At 40.3% G+C, this 18,872-nt stretch overlaps 1 protein-coding gene across 1 annotated transcript in view; it reads right to left on the bottom strand.

The window, feature by feature from the left end:
- Positions 1–18,872, bottom strand: part of ESYT3 (extended synaptotagmin 3) — a 205,204-nt gene that overhangs the window by 120,025 nt on the left and 66,307 nt on the right. Inside the window, exons 3-4 of the mRNA XM_053698028.1 lie at positions 13,117–13,251; positions 2,735–2,811 (exon numbers count right to left, since the gene is read on the bottom strand). Coding sequence (XP_053554003.1) covers positions 2,735–2,811; positions 13,117–13,251 — 212 coding nt within the window. The remainder of the gene's footprint in view (positions 1–2,734; positions 2,812–13,116; positions 13,252–18,872) is intronic.

Raw genomic sequence — 18,872 nt, 5'->3', positions numbered from 1 at the left:
AATGGAGCTGATTCAAGTGTCTCTTCCAGAGACTCAAACCAAAATGCTGCTGCAGGCGTGACAGGCGCAATGCATTGCCTCTTGCAATATAAAACCTTGTTGAACAAACATTTTCTTAAGGTAACCCTCTAACTTTTTATCCATTGGATCTGAAAAGGCACAGCTATCCTCCACCGGGATAGTGGTACGCTTAGCTAAAGTAGAAACTGCTCCCTCCACCTTAGGGACCGTTTGCCATAAGTCCCGTGTGGTGGCGTCTATAGGAAACATCTTTCTAAATATCGGAGGGGGTGAGAACGGCACACCGGGTCTATCCCACTCCTTAGTAACAATTTCAGTAAGTCTCTTAGGTATAGGAAAAACGTCAGTACTCGCCGGTACCGCAAAATATTTATCCAACATACACATTTTCTCTGGTATTGCAACTGTGTTACAATCATTCAGAGCCGCTAACACCTCCCCTAGTAATACACGGAGGTTTTCCAGCTTAAATTTAAAATTTGAAATATCTGAATCCAGTTTGTTTGGATCAGAACCGTCACCCGCAGAATGAAGCTCTCCGTCCTCATGTTCTGCAAATTGTGACGCAGTGTCTGACATGGCCCTAATATTATCAGCGCACTCTGTTCTCACCTCAGAGTGATCACGCTTACCTCTTAGTTCTGGTAATTTAGCCAAAACTTCAGTCATAACAGTAGCCATATCCTGTAATGTGATTTGTAATGGCCGCCCAGATGTACTCGGCGCTACAATATCACGCACCTCCCGAGCGGGAGATGCAGGTACTGACACGTGAGGCGAGTTAGTCGGCATAACTCTCCCCTCGTTGTTTGGTGAAATATGTTCAATTTGTACAGATTGACTTTTATTTAAAGTAGCATCAATACAGTTAGTACATAAATTTCTATTGGGCTCCACTTTGGCTTTAGCACATATAGCACAGATATCTTCCTCTGAATCAGACATGTTTAACACACTAGCAAATAAACTAGCAACTTGGAAATACTTTTCAAGTAATTTACTATAATATGAAAACGTACTGTGCCTATAAGAAGCACAGAAAAGTTATGACAGTTGAAAATTAATAAACTGAAAAGTTATAGCATCAAATCTTTGTAAAAAACACAATTTTAGCAAAGGATTGCTCCCATTAGCAAAGGATAACTAACCCTGATAGCAGAAAAAAAAAAAAAAAATACAGAAATAAACGTTTTTTTTTATCACAGTCAACTACAATCTCACAGCTCTGCTGTGAGTGATTACCTCCCTCAAAACAAGTTTTGAAGACCCCTGAGTTCTGTAGAGATGAACCGGATCATGCAGGGAAGACAATAAACTTCTGACTGAATTTTTTGATGCGTAGCAAAAGCACCAAAAAAGGTCCCTCCCCCTCACACATAACAGTGAGAGAGATCAGTAAACTGTCATAAATTAAATAAAACGACTGCCAAGTGGAAAAAAATAGTGCCCAAAACATTTTTTCACCCAGTACCTCAGAAAATTAAACGATTTTACATGCCAGCAAAAAACGTTTAACATTAATAAATTGAGTGTTATTAAAAAGCCTGTTGCTAGTCCCTGCAAATTAGGCTAAAGTTTTATGCATACAGTATAATTCCAGTGAAGTGCCATTCCCCAGAATACTGAAGTGTAAAATATACATACATGACAGCCTGATACCAGTTGCTGCTACTGCATTTAAGGCTGAGTTTACATTATATCGGTATGGCAGAATTTTCTCATCAATTCCATTGTCAGAAAATAATAAGCTGCTACATACCTCTTTGCAGATTAATCTGCCCGCTGTCCCCTGATCTGAAGTTTACCTCTCCTCAGATGGCCGAGAAACAGCAATATGATCTTAACTACTCCGGCTAAAATCATAGAAAAACTCAGGTAGATTCTTCTTCAAATTCTACCAGAGAAGGAATAACACACTCCGGTGCTATTATAAAATAACAAACTTTTGATTGAAGGTATGAAACTAAGTATAATCACCACAGTCCTCTCACACATCCTATCTATTCGTTGGGTGCAAGAGAATGACTGGTAATGGCAGTTAGGGGAGGAGCTATATAGCAGCTCTGCTGGGTGAATCCTCTTGCACTTCCTGTTGGGGAGGAGTTAATATCCCATAAGTAATGGATGATCCGTGGACTGGATACACTTAACAAGAGAAAGTTATACTCAGCTGCAGGTAAAAAAAATAATTAAAAAAATGAAGAAATGAACAGCAGCCAATCAGCATTAACAGTGCTGAGGTCATTAACTCTTTTACTGTGATCTCATGAGATTTGACTTAATTCTCATGAGATTTCATAGTAAGCTTCCTTTAAACTGAATATAGGGAAATAACATAAGAGTGCACAAGGCTCAACCCCTTAGCTGTCCCGGGACAGACATACTGATTTGTTGCTTAGAAGTCCTTTACAATGGGATGTGGCTACTGAGGAACTTTTGAGGTAAAATATTATTTTTTACATAGAGATGTTCAGGTGATATTTTCTAGTCAGCTTTTTACAGCTATACTGCATCACTTTCAAGTGTTTAAACATTTGGGTATTATGGCCCTTTAAATTGTGTCTAACACTGAGTTTGAGGGTTAATGAAGCGGTTTGTGTCTTGAGGTCTGTGTGCATGAATGATGTTTGCATCTCATGGTTTCTGTATTTGATGGGGTTCCAGGGCTTCTAAATATGTTGAAAAGTAAGAGATTGAGATAAGAATAACCTACCTGAGCTGTATATCCAGGATGACCTCTCTCTTATCCACCTTCTTGGTGTAGGCTTTCACCCCATTTATCCTGGGAGGCTGGAAAAGAGTGAATGAGGTAGGCACGGTTATAAACAGGGGTAGTTAATTATAAAGCATATGTATTTACAATATTTATGACTACTCCTCTCTTCCCTGCTCCAGCTGGTTTATAGGGACAATCTAGTTGAAAATTGTTATTGTTTAAATAGATAGTCTCTTTATTTACCATTCCCTAGTTTTGCTGAACCAACACTGTTAATATTAAAATACGTTTTACCTCTATGATTACCTTGTATCTAAGCCTCTGTAGACTGCCTCTTTATTTTAGTGCTTTTTACAAACTTGCATTTCAGCCAATTAGTGCTGGTTCATGCATGACTCCACGGGAGTGAACACAATGCCATCTATCTTGATGTTATACATGCACTTGCACTGTCTGGCTGTGAAAAGCTAATAAAATGCACCAAGATAAGAGGCGGCACAGGATGTGCAATTTAAAAAAACAACAAAAAAACTTTGCAACTTACTTCTGTTCTCTTTGTATCCTTATTGAATGACATACCTAGGTAGGTAGCATGCCCCTTGTCTGGAGCACTATATGACAGCAGTTCTCCAAGAATTTCTTTAACAATGTTACATTGTGCAAACACTGTTGCCATCTTGTGCTTAAAAAGTGCACAATTGTATAACATTGTTGGAAAACTGCTGCCATATAGCGCTCCAGACATATGCATGCTAGGTATGTGCCTAATAAGGATATCAAAGATAGTAAGCGGACAAAGTCAATTTGATAAAAGAAACAAAAACGGACAGTTTTTATTTAATTGTATAAATCAAGAGGAAAAAAAAGAGGTATCACGTCCTTTTAAAAAAATAATATAATTTTAAAATAAATATCTGCATATTATGAACAGGCTAAGCTTTTCTTTGTATGCATCAGTACACCTCTAGCACTCACTAACGGCTAGATTACGAGTCTTGCGTTAGCCTTAAAAAGCATCGTTGTGGGGTCCCAACGCTGCTTTTTAACGCCCGCTGGTATTACGAGTCAGGCATGAGAGGGTCTACCGCTCACTTTTTTCCGCGATTTTAGCTTACCGTAAATTCCCTTACGTCAATTGCGTATCCTATCTTTTTAATGCGATTTGCCTAACGCCGGTATTACGATCGCCTGAAAAAGTGAGCGATAGACCCTCTCCTGGCAAGACTCCTACCGCATATAAAAGTCAGTAGTTAAGAGTTTTATGGGCTAACGCCGTAACATAAAACTCTTAACTAAAGTGCTAAAAAGTACACTAACACCCATAAACTACCAATTAAACCCTAAACCGAGGCCCCCCCACATCGGAAACACTTAACTAAAATGTTTAACCCCTAATCTGCCGACAGAACATCGCCGCCACTTTAATAAATGTATTAATCCCTAAACCGCCGCACTCCCGCCTGGCAAACACTAGTTAAATTTTATTAACCCCTAATCTGCCGTCCCTAACATCGCCAACACCTACCTACATTTATTAATCCCTAATCTGCCGACCCCAACGTCGCCGCTACTATATTAAATTTATTAACCCCTAAATCTAAATCTAACCCCTCTAATTTAAATATAATTTAAATAAAATGAAATTAAATTACTACAATTAAATAAATTAATCCTATTTAAAACTAAATACTTACCTATAAAATAAACCATAAGATAGCTACAATATAATTAATAATTACATTGCAGCCATCTTATGGTTTATTTTTATTTTACAGGCAACTTTGCATTTATTTTAACTAGGTACAATAGTTATTAAATAGTTATTAACTATTTAATAACTACCTAGCTAAAATAAGTACAAAAGTACCTGTAAAAGAAACCCTAACCTAAATTACAATTACACCTAACACTATAATAAACCCTAACCTAAGTTACAATTACACCTAACACAATTAAATAAATTAATCCTATTTAAAACTAAATACTTACCTATAAAATAAACCATAAGATAGCTACAATATAATTAATAATTACATTGTAGCCATCTGAGGGTTTATTTTTATTTCTCTTGTTAAGTGTATCCAGTCCACGGATCATCCATTACTTATGGGATATTAACTCCTCCCCAACAGGAAGTGCAAGAGGATTCACCCAGCAGAGCTGCTATATAGCTCCTCCCCTAACTGCCATTACCAGTCATTCTCTTGCACCCAACGAATAGATAGGATGTGTGAGAGGACTGTGGTGATTATACTTAGTTTCATACCTTCAATCAAAAGTTTGTTATTTTATAATAGCACCGGAGTGTGTTATTCCTTCTCTGGTAGAATTTGAAGAAGAATCTACCTGAGTTTTTCTATGATTTTAGCCGGAGTAGTTAAGATCATATTGCTGTTTCTCGGCCATCTGAGGAGAGGTAAACTTCAGATCAGGGGACAGCGGGCAGATTAATCTGCAAAGAGGTATGTAGCAGCTTATTATTTTCTGACAATGGAATTGATGAGAAAATTCTGCCATACCGATATAATGTAAACTCAGCCTTAAATGCAGTAGCAGCAACTGGTATCAGGCTGTCATGTATGTATATTTTACACTTCAGTATTCTGGGGAATGGCACTTCACTGGAATTATACTGTATGCATAAAACTTTAGCCTAATTTGCAGGGACTAGCAACAGGCTTTTTAATAACACTCAATTTATTAATGTTAAACGTTTTTTGCTGGCATGTAAAATCGTTTAATTTTCTGAGGTACTGGGTGAAAAAATGTTTTGGGCACTATTTTTTTCCACTTGGCAGTCGTTTTATTTAATTTATGACAGTTTACTGATCTCTCTCACTGTTATGTGTGAGGGGGAGGGACCTTTTTTGGTGCTTTTGCTACGCATCAAAAAATTCAGTCAGAAGTTTATTGTCTTCCCTGCATGATCCGTTTCATCTCTACAGAACTCAGGGGTCTTCAAAACTTGTTTTGAGGGAGGTAATCACTCACAGCAGAGCTGTGAGATTGTAGTTGACTGTGATAAAAAAAAAAAAACGTTTATTTCTGTATTTTTTTTTTTTTTTTTTTTGCTATCAGGGTTAGTTATCCTTTGCTAATGGGAGCAATCCTTTGCTAAAATTGTGTTTTTTACAAAGATTTGATGCTATAACTTTTCAGTTTATTAATTTTCAACTGTCATAACTTTTTCTGTGCTTCTTATAGGCACAGTACGTTTTCATATTATAGTAAATTACTTGAAAAGTATTTCCAAGTTGCTAGTTTTATTTGCTAGTGTGTTAAACATGTCTGATTCAGAGGAAGATATCTGTGCTATATGTGCTAAAGCTAAAGTGGAGCCCAATAGAAATTTATGTACTAACTGTATTGATGCTACTTTAAATAAAAGTCAATCTGTACAAATTGAACATATTTCACCAAACAACGAGGGGAGAGTTATGCCGACTAACTCGCCTCACGTGTCAGTACCTGCATCTCCCGCTCGGGAGGTGCGTGATATTGTAGCGCCGAGTACATCTGGGCGGCCATTACAAATCACATTACAGGATATGGCTACTGTTATGACTGAAGTTTTGGCTAAATTACCAGAACTAAGAGGTAAGCGTGATCACTCTGGGGTGAGAACAGAGTGCGCTGATAATATTAGGGCCATGTCAGACACTGCGTCACAATTTGCAGAACATGAGGACGGAGAGCTTCATTCTGCAGGTGACGGTTCTGATCCAAACAAACTGGATTCAGATATTTCAAATTTTAAATTTAAGCTGGAAAACCTCCGTGTATTACTAGGGGAGGTGTTAGCGGCTCTGAATGATTGTAACACAGTTGCAATACCAGAGAAAATGTGTAGGTTGGATAAATATTTTGCGGTACCGGCGAGTACAGACGTTTTTCCTATACCTAAGAGACTTACTGAAATTGTTACTAAGGAGTGGGATAGACCCGGTGTGCCGTTCTCACCCCCTCCGATATTTAGAAAGATGTTTCCAATAGACGCCACCACACAGGACTTATGGCAAACGGTCCCTAAGGTGGAGGGAGCAGTTTCTACTTTAGCTAAGCGTACCACTATCCCGGTGGAGGATAGCTGTGCCTTTTCAGATCCAATGGATAAAAAGTTAGAGGGTTACCTTAAGAAAATGTTTGTTCAACAAGGTTTTATATTGCAACCTCTTGCATGCATTGCGCCTGTCACGGCTGCAGCAGCATTTTGGTTTGAGTCTCTGGAAGAGACACTTGAATCAGCTCCATTAGATGAGATTACACACAAGCTTAAAGCCCTTAAGTTAGCTAACTCATTTATTTCAGATGCCGTAGTACATTTAACTAAACTTACGGCTAAGAATTCCGGATTCGCCATTCAGGCACGCAGAGCACTGTGGCTAAAATCCTGGTCAGCTGACGTTACTTCTAAATCTAAATTGCTTAATATACCTTTCAAAAGGGCAGACCTTATTCGGGCCCGGGTTGAAAGAAATTATCGCTGACATTACAGGAGGTAAAGGCCATGCCCTGCCTCAAGACAGAGCCAAACCTAAGGCTAGACAGTCTAATTTTCGTTCCTTTCGTAATTTCAAAGCAGGAGCAGCATCAACTTCCTCTGCACCAAAACAGGAAGGAGCTGTTGCTCGCTACAGACAAGGCTGGAGACCTAACCAGTCCTGGAACAAGGGCAAGCAGGCCAGGAAACCTGCTGCTGCCCCTAAGACAGCATGAATCGAGGGCCCCCGATCCGGGAACGGATCTAGTGGGGGGGCAGACTTTCTCTCTTCGCCCAGGCTTGGGCAAGAGATGTCCAGGATCCCTGGGCATTAGAGATCATATCTCAGGGATACCTTCTAGACTTCAAATTCTCTCCCCCAAGAGGGAGATTTCATCTGTCAAGGTTGTCAACAAACCAAATAAAGAAAGAGGCGTTTCTACGCTGCGTACAAGATCTTTTATTAATGGGAGTGATCCATCCGGTTCCGCGGTCGGAACAAGGACAAGGGTTTTACTCAAATCTGTGTGTGGTTCCCAAAAAAGAGGGAACTTTCAGGCCAATCTTGGATTTAAAGATCCTAAACAAATTCCTAAGAGTTCCATCGTTCAAAATGGAAACTATTCGGACAATTTTACCCATGATCCAAAAGGGTCAGTACATGACCACAGTGGATTTAAAGGATGCTTACCTTTACATACCGATTCACAAAGATCATTACCGGTATCTAAGGTTTGCCTTTTTAGACAGGCATTACCAGTTTGTAGCTCTTCCATTCGGATTGGCTACGGCTCCGAGAATCTTCACAAAGGTTCTGTGTGCTCTTCTGGCGGTACTAAGACCGCGAGGAATTGCGGTAGCTCCGTACCTAGACGACATTCTGATACAAGCTTCAAGCTTTCAAACTGCCAAGTCTCATACAGAGTTAGTACTGGCATTTCTAAGGTCGCATGGATGGAAGGTGAACGAAAAGAAGAGTTCTCTCTTTCCACTCACAAGAGTTCCCTTCTTGGGGACTCTTATAGATTCTGTAGAAATGAAGATTTACCTGACAGAAGACAGGTTAACAAAGCTTCAAAATGCATGCCGTGTCCTTCATTCCATTCAACACCCGTCAGTAGCTCAATGCATGGAGGTGATCGGCTTAATGGTAGCAGCAATGGACATAGTACCCTTTGCACGTCTACATCTCAGACCGCTGCAATTGTGCATGCTAAGTCAGTGGAATGGGGATTACTCAGACTTGTCCCCTACTCTGAATCTGGATCAAGAGACCAGAAATTCTCTTCTATGGTGGCTTTCTCGGCCACATCTGTCCAGGGGGATGCCATTCAGCAGGCCGGACTGGACAATTGTAACAACAGACGCCAGCCTACTAGGTTGGGGCGCTGTCTGGAATTCTCTGAAGGCTCAGGGACAATGGAATCAGGAGGAGAGTCTCCTACCAATAAACATTCTGGAATTGAGAGCAGTTCTCAATGCCCTTCTGGCTTGGCCCCAGTTAACAACTCGGGGGTTCATCAGGTTTCAGTCGGACAACATCACGACTGTAGCTTACATCAACCATCAGGGAGGGACAAGAAGCTCCCTAGCAATGATGGAAGTATCAAAGATAATTCGCTGGGCAGAGTCTCACTCTTGCCACCTGTCAGCAATCCACATCCCGGGAGTGGAGAACTGGGAGGCGGATTTCTTAAGTCGTCAGACTTTTCATCCGGGGGAGTGGGAACTTCATCCGGAGGTCTTTTCCCAAATACTTCGACGTTGGGGCAAACCAGAGATAGATCTCATGGCGTCTCGACAGAACGCCAAGCTTCCTCGTTACGGGTCCAGATCCAGGGATCCGGGAGCGGTTCTGATAGATGCTTTGACAGCACCTTGGACCTTCGGGATGGCTTATGTGTTTCCACCCTTCCCGATGCTTCCTCGATTGATTGCCAGAATCAAACAGGAGAGAGCATCAGTGATTCTAATAACGCCTGCATGGCCACGCAGGACTTGGTATGCAGATCTAGTGGACATGTCATCCTGTCCACCTTGGTCGCTACCTCTGAAACAGGACCTTCTGATCCAGGGTCCCTTCAAACATCAAAATCTAATTTCTCTGAAGCTGACTGCTTGGAAATTGAACGCTTGATTTTATCAAAACGTGGTTTTTCTGAGTCAGTTATTGATACCTTAATACAGGCTAGGAAGCCTGTTACCAGAAAGATTTACCATAAGATATGGCGCAAATACTTATATTGGTGCGAATCCAAGAGTTACTCATGGAGTAAGGTTAGGATTCCGAGGATATTGTCTTTTCTACAAGAAGGTTTAGAAAAGGGTTTATCCGCTAGTTCCTTAAAGGGACAGATTTCAGCTCTGTCCATTCTTTTACACAAACGTCTGTCAGAAGTTCCGGACGTTCAAGCTTTTTGTCAGGCTTTAGCTAGGATCAAGCCTGTGTTTAAAACTGTTGCTCCACCATGGAGTTTGAACTTAGTTCTTAATGTTTTACAGGGGGTTCCGTTTGAACCCCTTCATTCCATTGATATCAAGTTGTTATCTTGGAAAGTTCTGTTTTTAATGGCGATTTCCTCGGCTCGAAGAGTCTCTGAGTTATCTGCCTTACATTGTGATTCTCCTTATCTGATTTTTCATTCAGACAAGGTAGTTCTGCGTACTAAACCTGGGTTCCTACCTAAGGTGGTCACTAACAGGAATATCAATCAAGAGATTGTGGTTACATCTTTGTGTCCTAATCCTTCTTCGAAAAAGGAACGTCTGCTACACAATCTAGATGTAGTCCGTGCCCTGAAATTTTATCTACAGGCAACTAAGGATTTTCGACAAACGTCTTCCCTGTTTGTCGTTTATTCTGGTCAGAGGAGAGGTCAAAAAGCTTCGGCTACCTCTCTCTCCTTTTGGCTTCGTAGCATAATACGGTTAGCCTATGAGACTGCTGGACAGCAGCCTCCTGAAAGAATTACAGCACATTCTACTAGAGCTGTGGCTTCCACTTGAGCCTTTAAGAATGAGGCTTCTGTTGAACAGATTTGCAAGGCTGCAACTTGGTCTTCTCTTCATACTTTTTCCAAATTTTACAAATTTGACACTTTTGCTTCTTCGGAGGCTGTTTTTGGGAGAAAGGTTCTTCAGGCAGTGGTTCCTTCCGTATAAAGAGCCTGCCTGTCCCTCCCGTCATCTGTGTACTTTAGCTTTGGTATTGGTATCCCATAAGTAATGGATGATCCGTGGACTGGATACACTTAACAAGAGAAAACATAATTTATGCTTACCTGATAAATTTATTTCTCTTGTAGTGTATCCAGTCCACGGCCCGCCCTGTCACTTTAAGGCAGGTAATTTTTCCATTAAACTACAGTCACCACTGTACCCTATGGTTTTCCTTTCTCTGCATGTTTTCGGTCGAATGACTGGTAATGGCAGTTAGGGGAGGAGCTATATAGCAGCTCTGCTGGGTGAATCCTCTTCCTGTTGGGGAGGAGTTAATATCCCATAAGTAATGGATGATCCGTGGACTGGATACACTACAAGAGAAATAAATTTATCAGGTAAGCATAAATTATGTTTTTACAGGCAACTTTGTATTTATTTTAACTAGGTGCAATAGTTATTAAATAGTTATTAACTATTTAATAACTACCTAGCTAAAATAAGTACAAAAGTACCTGTAAAATAAACCCTAACCTAAGTTACAATTACACCTAACACTACACTATAATTAAACTAATTACCCAAACTACCTACAATTAATTACAATTAAATAAAATAAACTAAATTATGGAACCCCCCCACTAAAATTACAGAAAATAAAAAAAGAATTACAATTTTTTAAAACTAATTACACCTAATCTAATCCCCCTAATAAAATAAAAAAGCCCCCCCAAATAATACAATTCCCTACCCTATACTAAATTACAAATGGGCCTTTTGCGGGGCATTGCCCTAAAGTAATCAGCTCTTTTACCTGTAAAAAAAAAAAAATACAATACCCCCCCAACATTAAAACCGACCACCCACACACCCAACCCTACTCTAAAACCCACCCAATCCCCCCTTAAAAAAACCTAACACTACCCCCTTGAAGATCACCCTACCTTGAGACGTCTTCACCCAGCCGGGCACAAGTGGTCCTCCAGAGGGTCCGAAGTCTTCATCCTATCCGGCCATATTGAAGTTCAATCCTATTGGCTGATCCAATCAGCCAATAGGATTGAGCTCGCATTCTATTGGCTGTTCCAATCAGTCAATAGAATGCGAGGTCAATCCTATTGGCTGATTGCATCAGCCAATAGGATTTTTCCTACCTTAATGCCGATTGGCTGATAGAATTCTATCAGCCAATCGGAATTTAAGGGACGCTATCTTGGATGACGTCACTTAAAGGACCAGTCATTCAGTCATCGGCCGTCGGATGAAGAGGATGCTCCGCGTTGGATGTTTTGAAGATGGACCCGCTCCGCTCCAGAAGGATGAAGATAGAAGATGCCATCTGGATGAAGCCTTCTGTGGGTCTGGATGTCCTCTTCTGGCCGGATAGGATGAAGACTTCAGAACCTCTGGAGGACCACTTGTGCCCGGCTGGGTGAAGACCTCTCAAGGTAGGGTGATCTTAAAGGGGGTAGTGTTAGGTTTTTTTAAGGGGGGATTGGGTGGGTTTTAGAGTAGGGTTGGGTGTGTGGGTGGTGGGTTTTAATGTTGGGGGGTATTGTATTTTTTTTTTACAGATGAAAGAGTGGATTACTTTGGGGCAATGCCCCGCAAAAGGCCCTTTTAAGGGCTATTTGTAATTTAGTATAGGGTAGGGAATTTTATTATTTTGGGGGGCTTTTTTATTTTATTAGGGGGATTAGATTAGGTGTAATTAGTTTAAAAAAATTGTAATTCTTTTTTTATTTTCTGTAATTTAGTGGGGGGGGGTTCCGTAATTTAGTTTATTTAATTGTAATTAATTGTAGGTAGTTTAGGTAGTTAGTTTAATTATAGTGTAGTGTTAGGTGTAATTGTAACTTAGGTTAGGGTTTATTTTACAGGTACTTTTGTACTTATTTTAGCTAGGTAGTTATTAAATAGTTAATAACTATTTAATAACTATTGTACCTAGTTAAAATAAATACAAAGTTGCCTGTAAAATAAATATAAATCCTAAGCTAGCTACAATGTAACCATTAGTTATATTATAGCTAGCTTAGGGTTTATTTTATAGGTAAGTATTTAGTTTTAAATAGGAATAATTTATGTAATTGTAGTAAATTTATTTAGATTTATTTAAATTATATTTAAGTTAGGGGGGTGTTAGGGTTAGACTTAGGTTTAGGGGTTAATACATTTATTATAGTGGCGGCGGCAGATTAGGGGTTAATAAATTTAATATAGTTGCGGCGACATTGGGGGGGGGGGCAGATTAGGGGTTAATAACTATAATGTAGGTGGCGTCGGTGTCCGGAGCAGCAGATTAGGGGTTAATAATATAATGTAGGTGTCAGTGATAGCAGGGGAGGCAGATTAGGGGTTAATAAATGTTAGGTGCAGACATAAAATTAATTTCCCCATAGGAAACAATGGGGCTGCGTTAGGAGCTGAACGCTGCTTTTTTGCAGATGTTAGTTTTTTTTCCAGCCAGCTCAGCCCCATTGTTTCCTATGGGGAAATCGTGCACGAACACGTTTTGCCAGCTTACCGCTACCGTAAGCAATGCTGGTATTGAGGTGAGATGTGGAGATAAATTTTGCTCAACGCTCACTTTTCTGAGTCTAACGCCGGCTTGAAGAAAACTAGTAATACCAGCGTTGGCTTAAGTGAGCGGTAAGAATAAAAGTCTTGTTAGCAACGCACCCCTGTTACCGCAAAACTCGTAATCTCGCCAATAGTTTTTAATGTCCTGTTCTCTTACCTTGTCACCGAAGCTGACCTTCGTGAAAGTGAAAGCACTGAGGTGCACGTTGGTTGATCTCACCAGAGGCTCAACTTTCTCATGCAACAACTTTTCAACATACATCCCAAAGTATGGCCACATCTGTTTCAGGACCTGCACACAAGTAGAGATACAAGGTTAGCATTTATCTTAACATCTGACTCAGGATCTGCACACAAGTAGAGATATGAGGTTAGCATTTATCTTAAAGGGACAGTCTAGTCAAAATTAAACTTTCATGATTCAGATAGGGCATGCAATTTTAAACAACTTTCCAATTTACTTCTATTATCTAATTTGCTCAATTCTTTAGATATCCTTTCTTGAAGAAATAGCAATGCACATGTGTGAGCCAATCACACAAGGCCTTTATGTGCAGCAACCAATCAGCAGCTACTGAGCATATCTAGATATGCTTTTCAGCAAGTGATATCAAGAGAATGAAGCAAATTAGATAATAGAAGTAAATTAGAAATTTGTTTAAAATGACATGCTCTTTCTAAATCACGAAAGAAAAAAAAAAAAATGGGTTTCATGTCCCTTTAACATCTGACTCAGGCCCTTTATATGTTTTTAACCAGAGTGCATAAATAATGCACATTAAAACAAGAATCCCAGATCAAGTTCAAAACCCGCCATAATGTATGAACAATCTAGAAATAAAGTAACAGAATGTAATAAGACACACACAGACATAGCAATATGATGTAATAGTGAAATAAATGCATACTGAAACATATGACATAGTATTGTTGTAAAACACTGATATAATAATATGCATACATAATGAATATTGTGCAAATATATAAAGTATTATAACAAATACATAAAAGAATGCAGAGATAAAATTAGTAAGTATATTGCATTGAGGTATAATACAGATGAATAAATATAATAGCATAAAGACCGACAAGCAGATAGATAGAATACGCTAGTATATAGGGAAACATACAATTCAGAGATATAATAAAAGGGACAGTAAAGTCAAAATTAAACTTTCATGATTCAGATAGAACATGACATTTTAAACAACTTTCCAATTAACTTCTATTATTATTTGGGGTGCTGAATCCAAAAAACGGCATCAACTTTACTAAATTGGCTCTAGTTTTTAAGATAATGGATACCCCTAAAATTATGATTTTACCCCAATACAACCTGTGGCTGCTGACATATGCAGCAAGGTTTGGTCTGTCTTTTTACTCTACAGCATTGTTTTATCTAATATAATCTTTAATCTGTTATTTTTAACATTGTTTTTGCAAGTTTATCCATTGCATATATTTTCATATTCCACCAGAAGCTTAAAATGTGTTTTATTGCACAATGGTAACTGCTATGTATCTCTTCCAATTGCTCACTCAACAAAACTTAAAATGAAAATATCAAAATGGTCTTGCAGAAGCTCTGCTGTCAAGAGCAACAGTGGTGTATTTGTGCTGAAAAAAAGTGACATGGCCTTCAAGGGAAGACACGATTGTAGGTGCAACAAACCTCATTAACGAACCATTGGTTGACAGAGAAGGAAAAAAATAAATCAATCATTCTCCCACCACTCCATATCAAGATGGTGATTGCTTTAAATACATTTGTCGATTGTTCTAACTAAACTAAAAGCAGGAATATTTGATGGTCCTCAAATCCATAAACTCATTAACAATTCAAATTTCACTAAATGTATAAATCATGCTGAAGCTTCTGCCAGGTGCAGTTATGTCAGTTGGCAAGAACGTCTTGGGTAACCACAAAGCAAACAATTATAAAGAAAACATGCTTGCTAACTTTAAAAATGTGCGTACTAAAGGTAGACTGCATAGCCACTAAGACAAATTTCTGAATAATCTTGGTGATTTTAGCAAGGAACAAGGGGAGATGTTCCTTCAGGATATTAAGGTGAACGAGGAAAAGTATCACGGTAGATGGGACAGACACATAATGGCAGACTACTGCTGGAGCCTTCAACGTTATTGTCTCGATGGCCCACATAAAAGAAAAAAAAGTGTACAAACAGCGTCTTTCTATGCATTATGTGTGATTATCTAAATCAGCTTACTTTGTTTTTATGTTATTGTACTAAATACAACACCATTAGATATTTGTATGATTTGAGTCAGCTTCCATGTGATATGTGGATAGTGTACGCCTGATAATTACATTTATTGTGGGGGGGGGGGGGGGGGGTTATGTTTTCGATGAGGACAACGATTATCTCTAATATTTGAGCTAATGTAGAAAAATCAATGTCATATTCAGAATCAGCGAAACAAAGTTACTCTAAAATCTATTTGATATCATTGGCCATAATATCAGTGTTGTCCCTTGTTTTCTCATTTGCTTGGTTCTTTTTGTATCCTATGTTGAAAAACATAATTTATGCTTACCTGATAAATTTATTTCTCTTGTAGTGTATCCAGTCCACGGATCATCCATTACTTGTGGGATATTCTCCTTCCCAACAGGAAGTTGCAAGAGGATCACCCACAGCAGAGCTGCTATATAGCTCCTCCCCTCACTGCCATATCCAGTCATTCGACCGAAACAAGCCGAGAAAGGAGAAACCATAGGGTGCAGTGGTGACTGTAGTTTAATTAAAATTTAGACCTGTCTGAAAAGGACAGGGCGGGCCGTGGACTGGATACACTACAAGAGAAATAAATTTATCAGGTAAGCATAAATTATGTTTTCTCTTGTTAAGTGCATCCAGTCCACGGATCATCCATTACTTGTGGGATACCAATACAAAAGCTAAAGTACACGGATGATGGGAGGGACAAGGCAGGAACTTAAACGGAAGGAACCACTGCCTGAAGAACCTTTCTCCCAAAAACAGCCTTCGAAGAAGCAAAAGTATCAAATTTGTAAAATTTTGAAAAGGTATGAAGCGAAGACCAAGTCGCAGCCTTGCAAATCTGTTCAACAGAAGCCTCATTTTTAAAGGCCCAGGTGGAAGCCACAGCTCTAGTAGAATGAGCTGTAATTCTTTCAGGGGGCTGCTGTCCAGCAGTCTCATAGGCTAAACGGATTATAATCCGAAGCCAAAAAGAAACAGAGGTTGCCGAGGCCTTTTGACCTCTCCTCTGTCCGAGTAAACAACAAACAGGCTAGATGTTTGACGAAAATCTTTAGTAGCTTGTAAGTAAAACTTCAAGGCACGGACTACGTCTAGATTATGCAAAAGACGTTCCTTCTTTGAAGAAGGATTAGGACACAATGATGGAACAACAATCTCTTGATTGATATTCTTGTTAGAAACCACCTTGGGTAAAAACCCCGGTTTTGTACCCAGAACTACTTTATCTGAATGAAAGATCAGATAAGGAGAATGACAATGTAAGGCAGATAACTCAGAGACTCTTCGAGCCGAGGAAATAGCCATCAGAAACAGAACTTTCCATGATAGAAGTTTGATATCAATAGAATGAAGGGGTTCAAACGGAACCCCTTGGAGAACTTTAAGAACCAAGTTTAAGCTCCATGGAGGAGCAACAGGTTTAAACACAGGCTTAATTCTAACTAAAACCTGACAAAATGCCTGAACGTCTGGAACTTCTGCCAGACGCTTGTGTAAAAGAATAGACAGAGCAGAAATCTGTCCCTTTAAAGAACTAGCTGATAATCCTTTGTCCAAACCCTCTTGGAGGAAGGACAATATCCTAGGAATCCTAACCCTACTCCATGAGTAATTCTTGGATTCACACCAATGAAGATATTTACGCCATATCTTGTGGTAGATTTTCCTGGTGACAGGGTTTCGTGCCTGTATTAAGGTATCAATGACTGACTCGGAGAAGCCACGCTTTGATAGGATCAAGCGTTCAATCTCCATGCAGTCAGTCTCAGAGAAATTAGATTCGGATGATTGAAAGGACCTTGTATTAGAAGGTCTTGTCTCAGAGGCATAGTCCATGGTGGAAAGGATGACATGTCCACCAGATCTGCATACCAGGTCCTGCGTGGCCACGCAGGCGCTATCAGAATCACCGATGCTCTCTCCTGTCTGATTTTGGCAATCAGTCGAGGGAGCAGAGGAAACGGTGGAAACACATAAGCCAGGTTGAAGAACCAAGGAGCTGCTAGAGCATCTATCAGCGACGCTTCTGGGTCCCTGGACCTGGATCCGTAACAAGGAAGCTTGGCGTTCTGGCGAGACGCCATGAGATCCAGTTCTGGTTTGCCCCAACGATGGACCAATTGAGCAAACACCTCCGGATGGAGTTCCCACTCCCCCAGATGAAAAGTCTGACGACTTAGAAAATCCGCCTCCCAGTTCTCTACGCCCGGGATATGGATCGCTGACAGGTGGCAAGAGTGAGACTCTTTCAAAATGAGCCTCCTCCCGAAACTTACTTATTTGTTTCGCTCTTTATCCGTCCCAATTCCTAGATCTACAATTTATAAATTCCAACAACTGTGCAATAAATTCATATGGCGCAATAAGGTCCCGAGATTAGCTACTAACATCCTGCAACAGCCCATGCTGGCTGGCGGGGCGGCTGCCCCCAATATTTTAAAATATCACGAAGCAGCCAGACTATCCCACGTAACTCAATGGAGCTCGACGTTGGAGAGCCGGTGGGCTGAGATTGAACAGGCATCCCTTCCGGCTGGGTATACCCTGAGAGATCTGCTGTGGATTCCCAAGCACTCCAGGCCACCTGCCCTTTTGGCTAACCCTATTATAAAATCGAATTTGAGATTTTGGGATAAGCTTCGTAACCTTCCGTCTATAGCACCTCACCCCTCGCCATCACACTCACTGAGAGGATTGCTATTGTCACTACCGGACTCTCACCCTAATTTATGGCTTGCTTTGGGCTTAACCAAGATAGCAGACCTCTATGTAGGAGATAAATTACTCACCTATCAAGGTTTCCTTCGGAAATTTAGTCCACCCCCTCTTTTGCACTTTGAGTTTTGGAGACTACGTAGCCTCCTCATATCGTGGGGCTTTGATAAAGGCCCTCTGAGAACCAAAACTGTCTGGGAGGTAAGATGGGACTCCCCGTCCCCTCCTGCCAGACTCTTATCTATCTCATATCTTGTACTTATGAATCCTCCAGTCTTTTACAAATCCCCCCCAATACGGCACTGGGAATCTTCCTTAGCGGTCTCACATGAACCACAACAATGGCGGGTTGTGGTCCAACTCACCAAAAAAGCTATACACTGTACAACTTTGTATGAGTTGTTTCTCAAGGTCGTGCTCCAATGGCATATGACTTCTATCTGCCTTTTTAAAATGTTGCCCGTTAACTCACCTAAGTGCTGGAGGGGATGCGAGGACTTGGGAACCCCTCAACATATTTGGTGGTCTTGTCCACAGATTCAGCCGCTCTGGCAGAAGGCAATCCAATATTGCTCTTCAGGGGGTATCCATTTGCCCATGTCATCAAGTACATGTCTATTTCACATTTTGCCCAGGTAGTTGACCTGCCTCAAAAATTGTTCTGTATCTACCTATTCTTAGCCGTTAAACTAGCTGTGGCCCGTATGTGGCTACATCGTGTTTCACCCTCTTGGGAGCAAGTGACTGACATCTTAAACTTTGTTAAGAAAATGGAATCCTATGTCTCCCACATTCATGGGTCAGAGGACTTCCAGATCAAAATCTGGGCATACAGCCCAGAGTAATTCTTACTGCAAATATTATGGGGTACTCATGGTTCCTTAGTGTTGTGCTTTTCTAATACTATACGAACAATCTTACCTATTCAGGCCCCTCCCCTTCCTTCCCT

The sequence above is a fragment of the Bombina bombina genome, chromosome 1 (assembly GCF_027579735.1).
Source record: "Bombina bombina isolate aBomBom1 chromosome 1, aBomBom1.pri, whole genome shotgun sequence".
Lineage (NCBI taxonomy): Eukaryota > Metazoa > Chordata > Amphibia > Anura > Bombinatoridae > Bombina > Bombina bombina.
The sequence above is the reverse complement of the archived record's forward strand: the minus strand, read 5'-3'. Positions and strand labels throughout refer to the sequence as shown.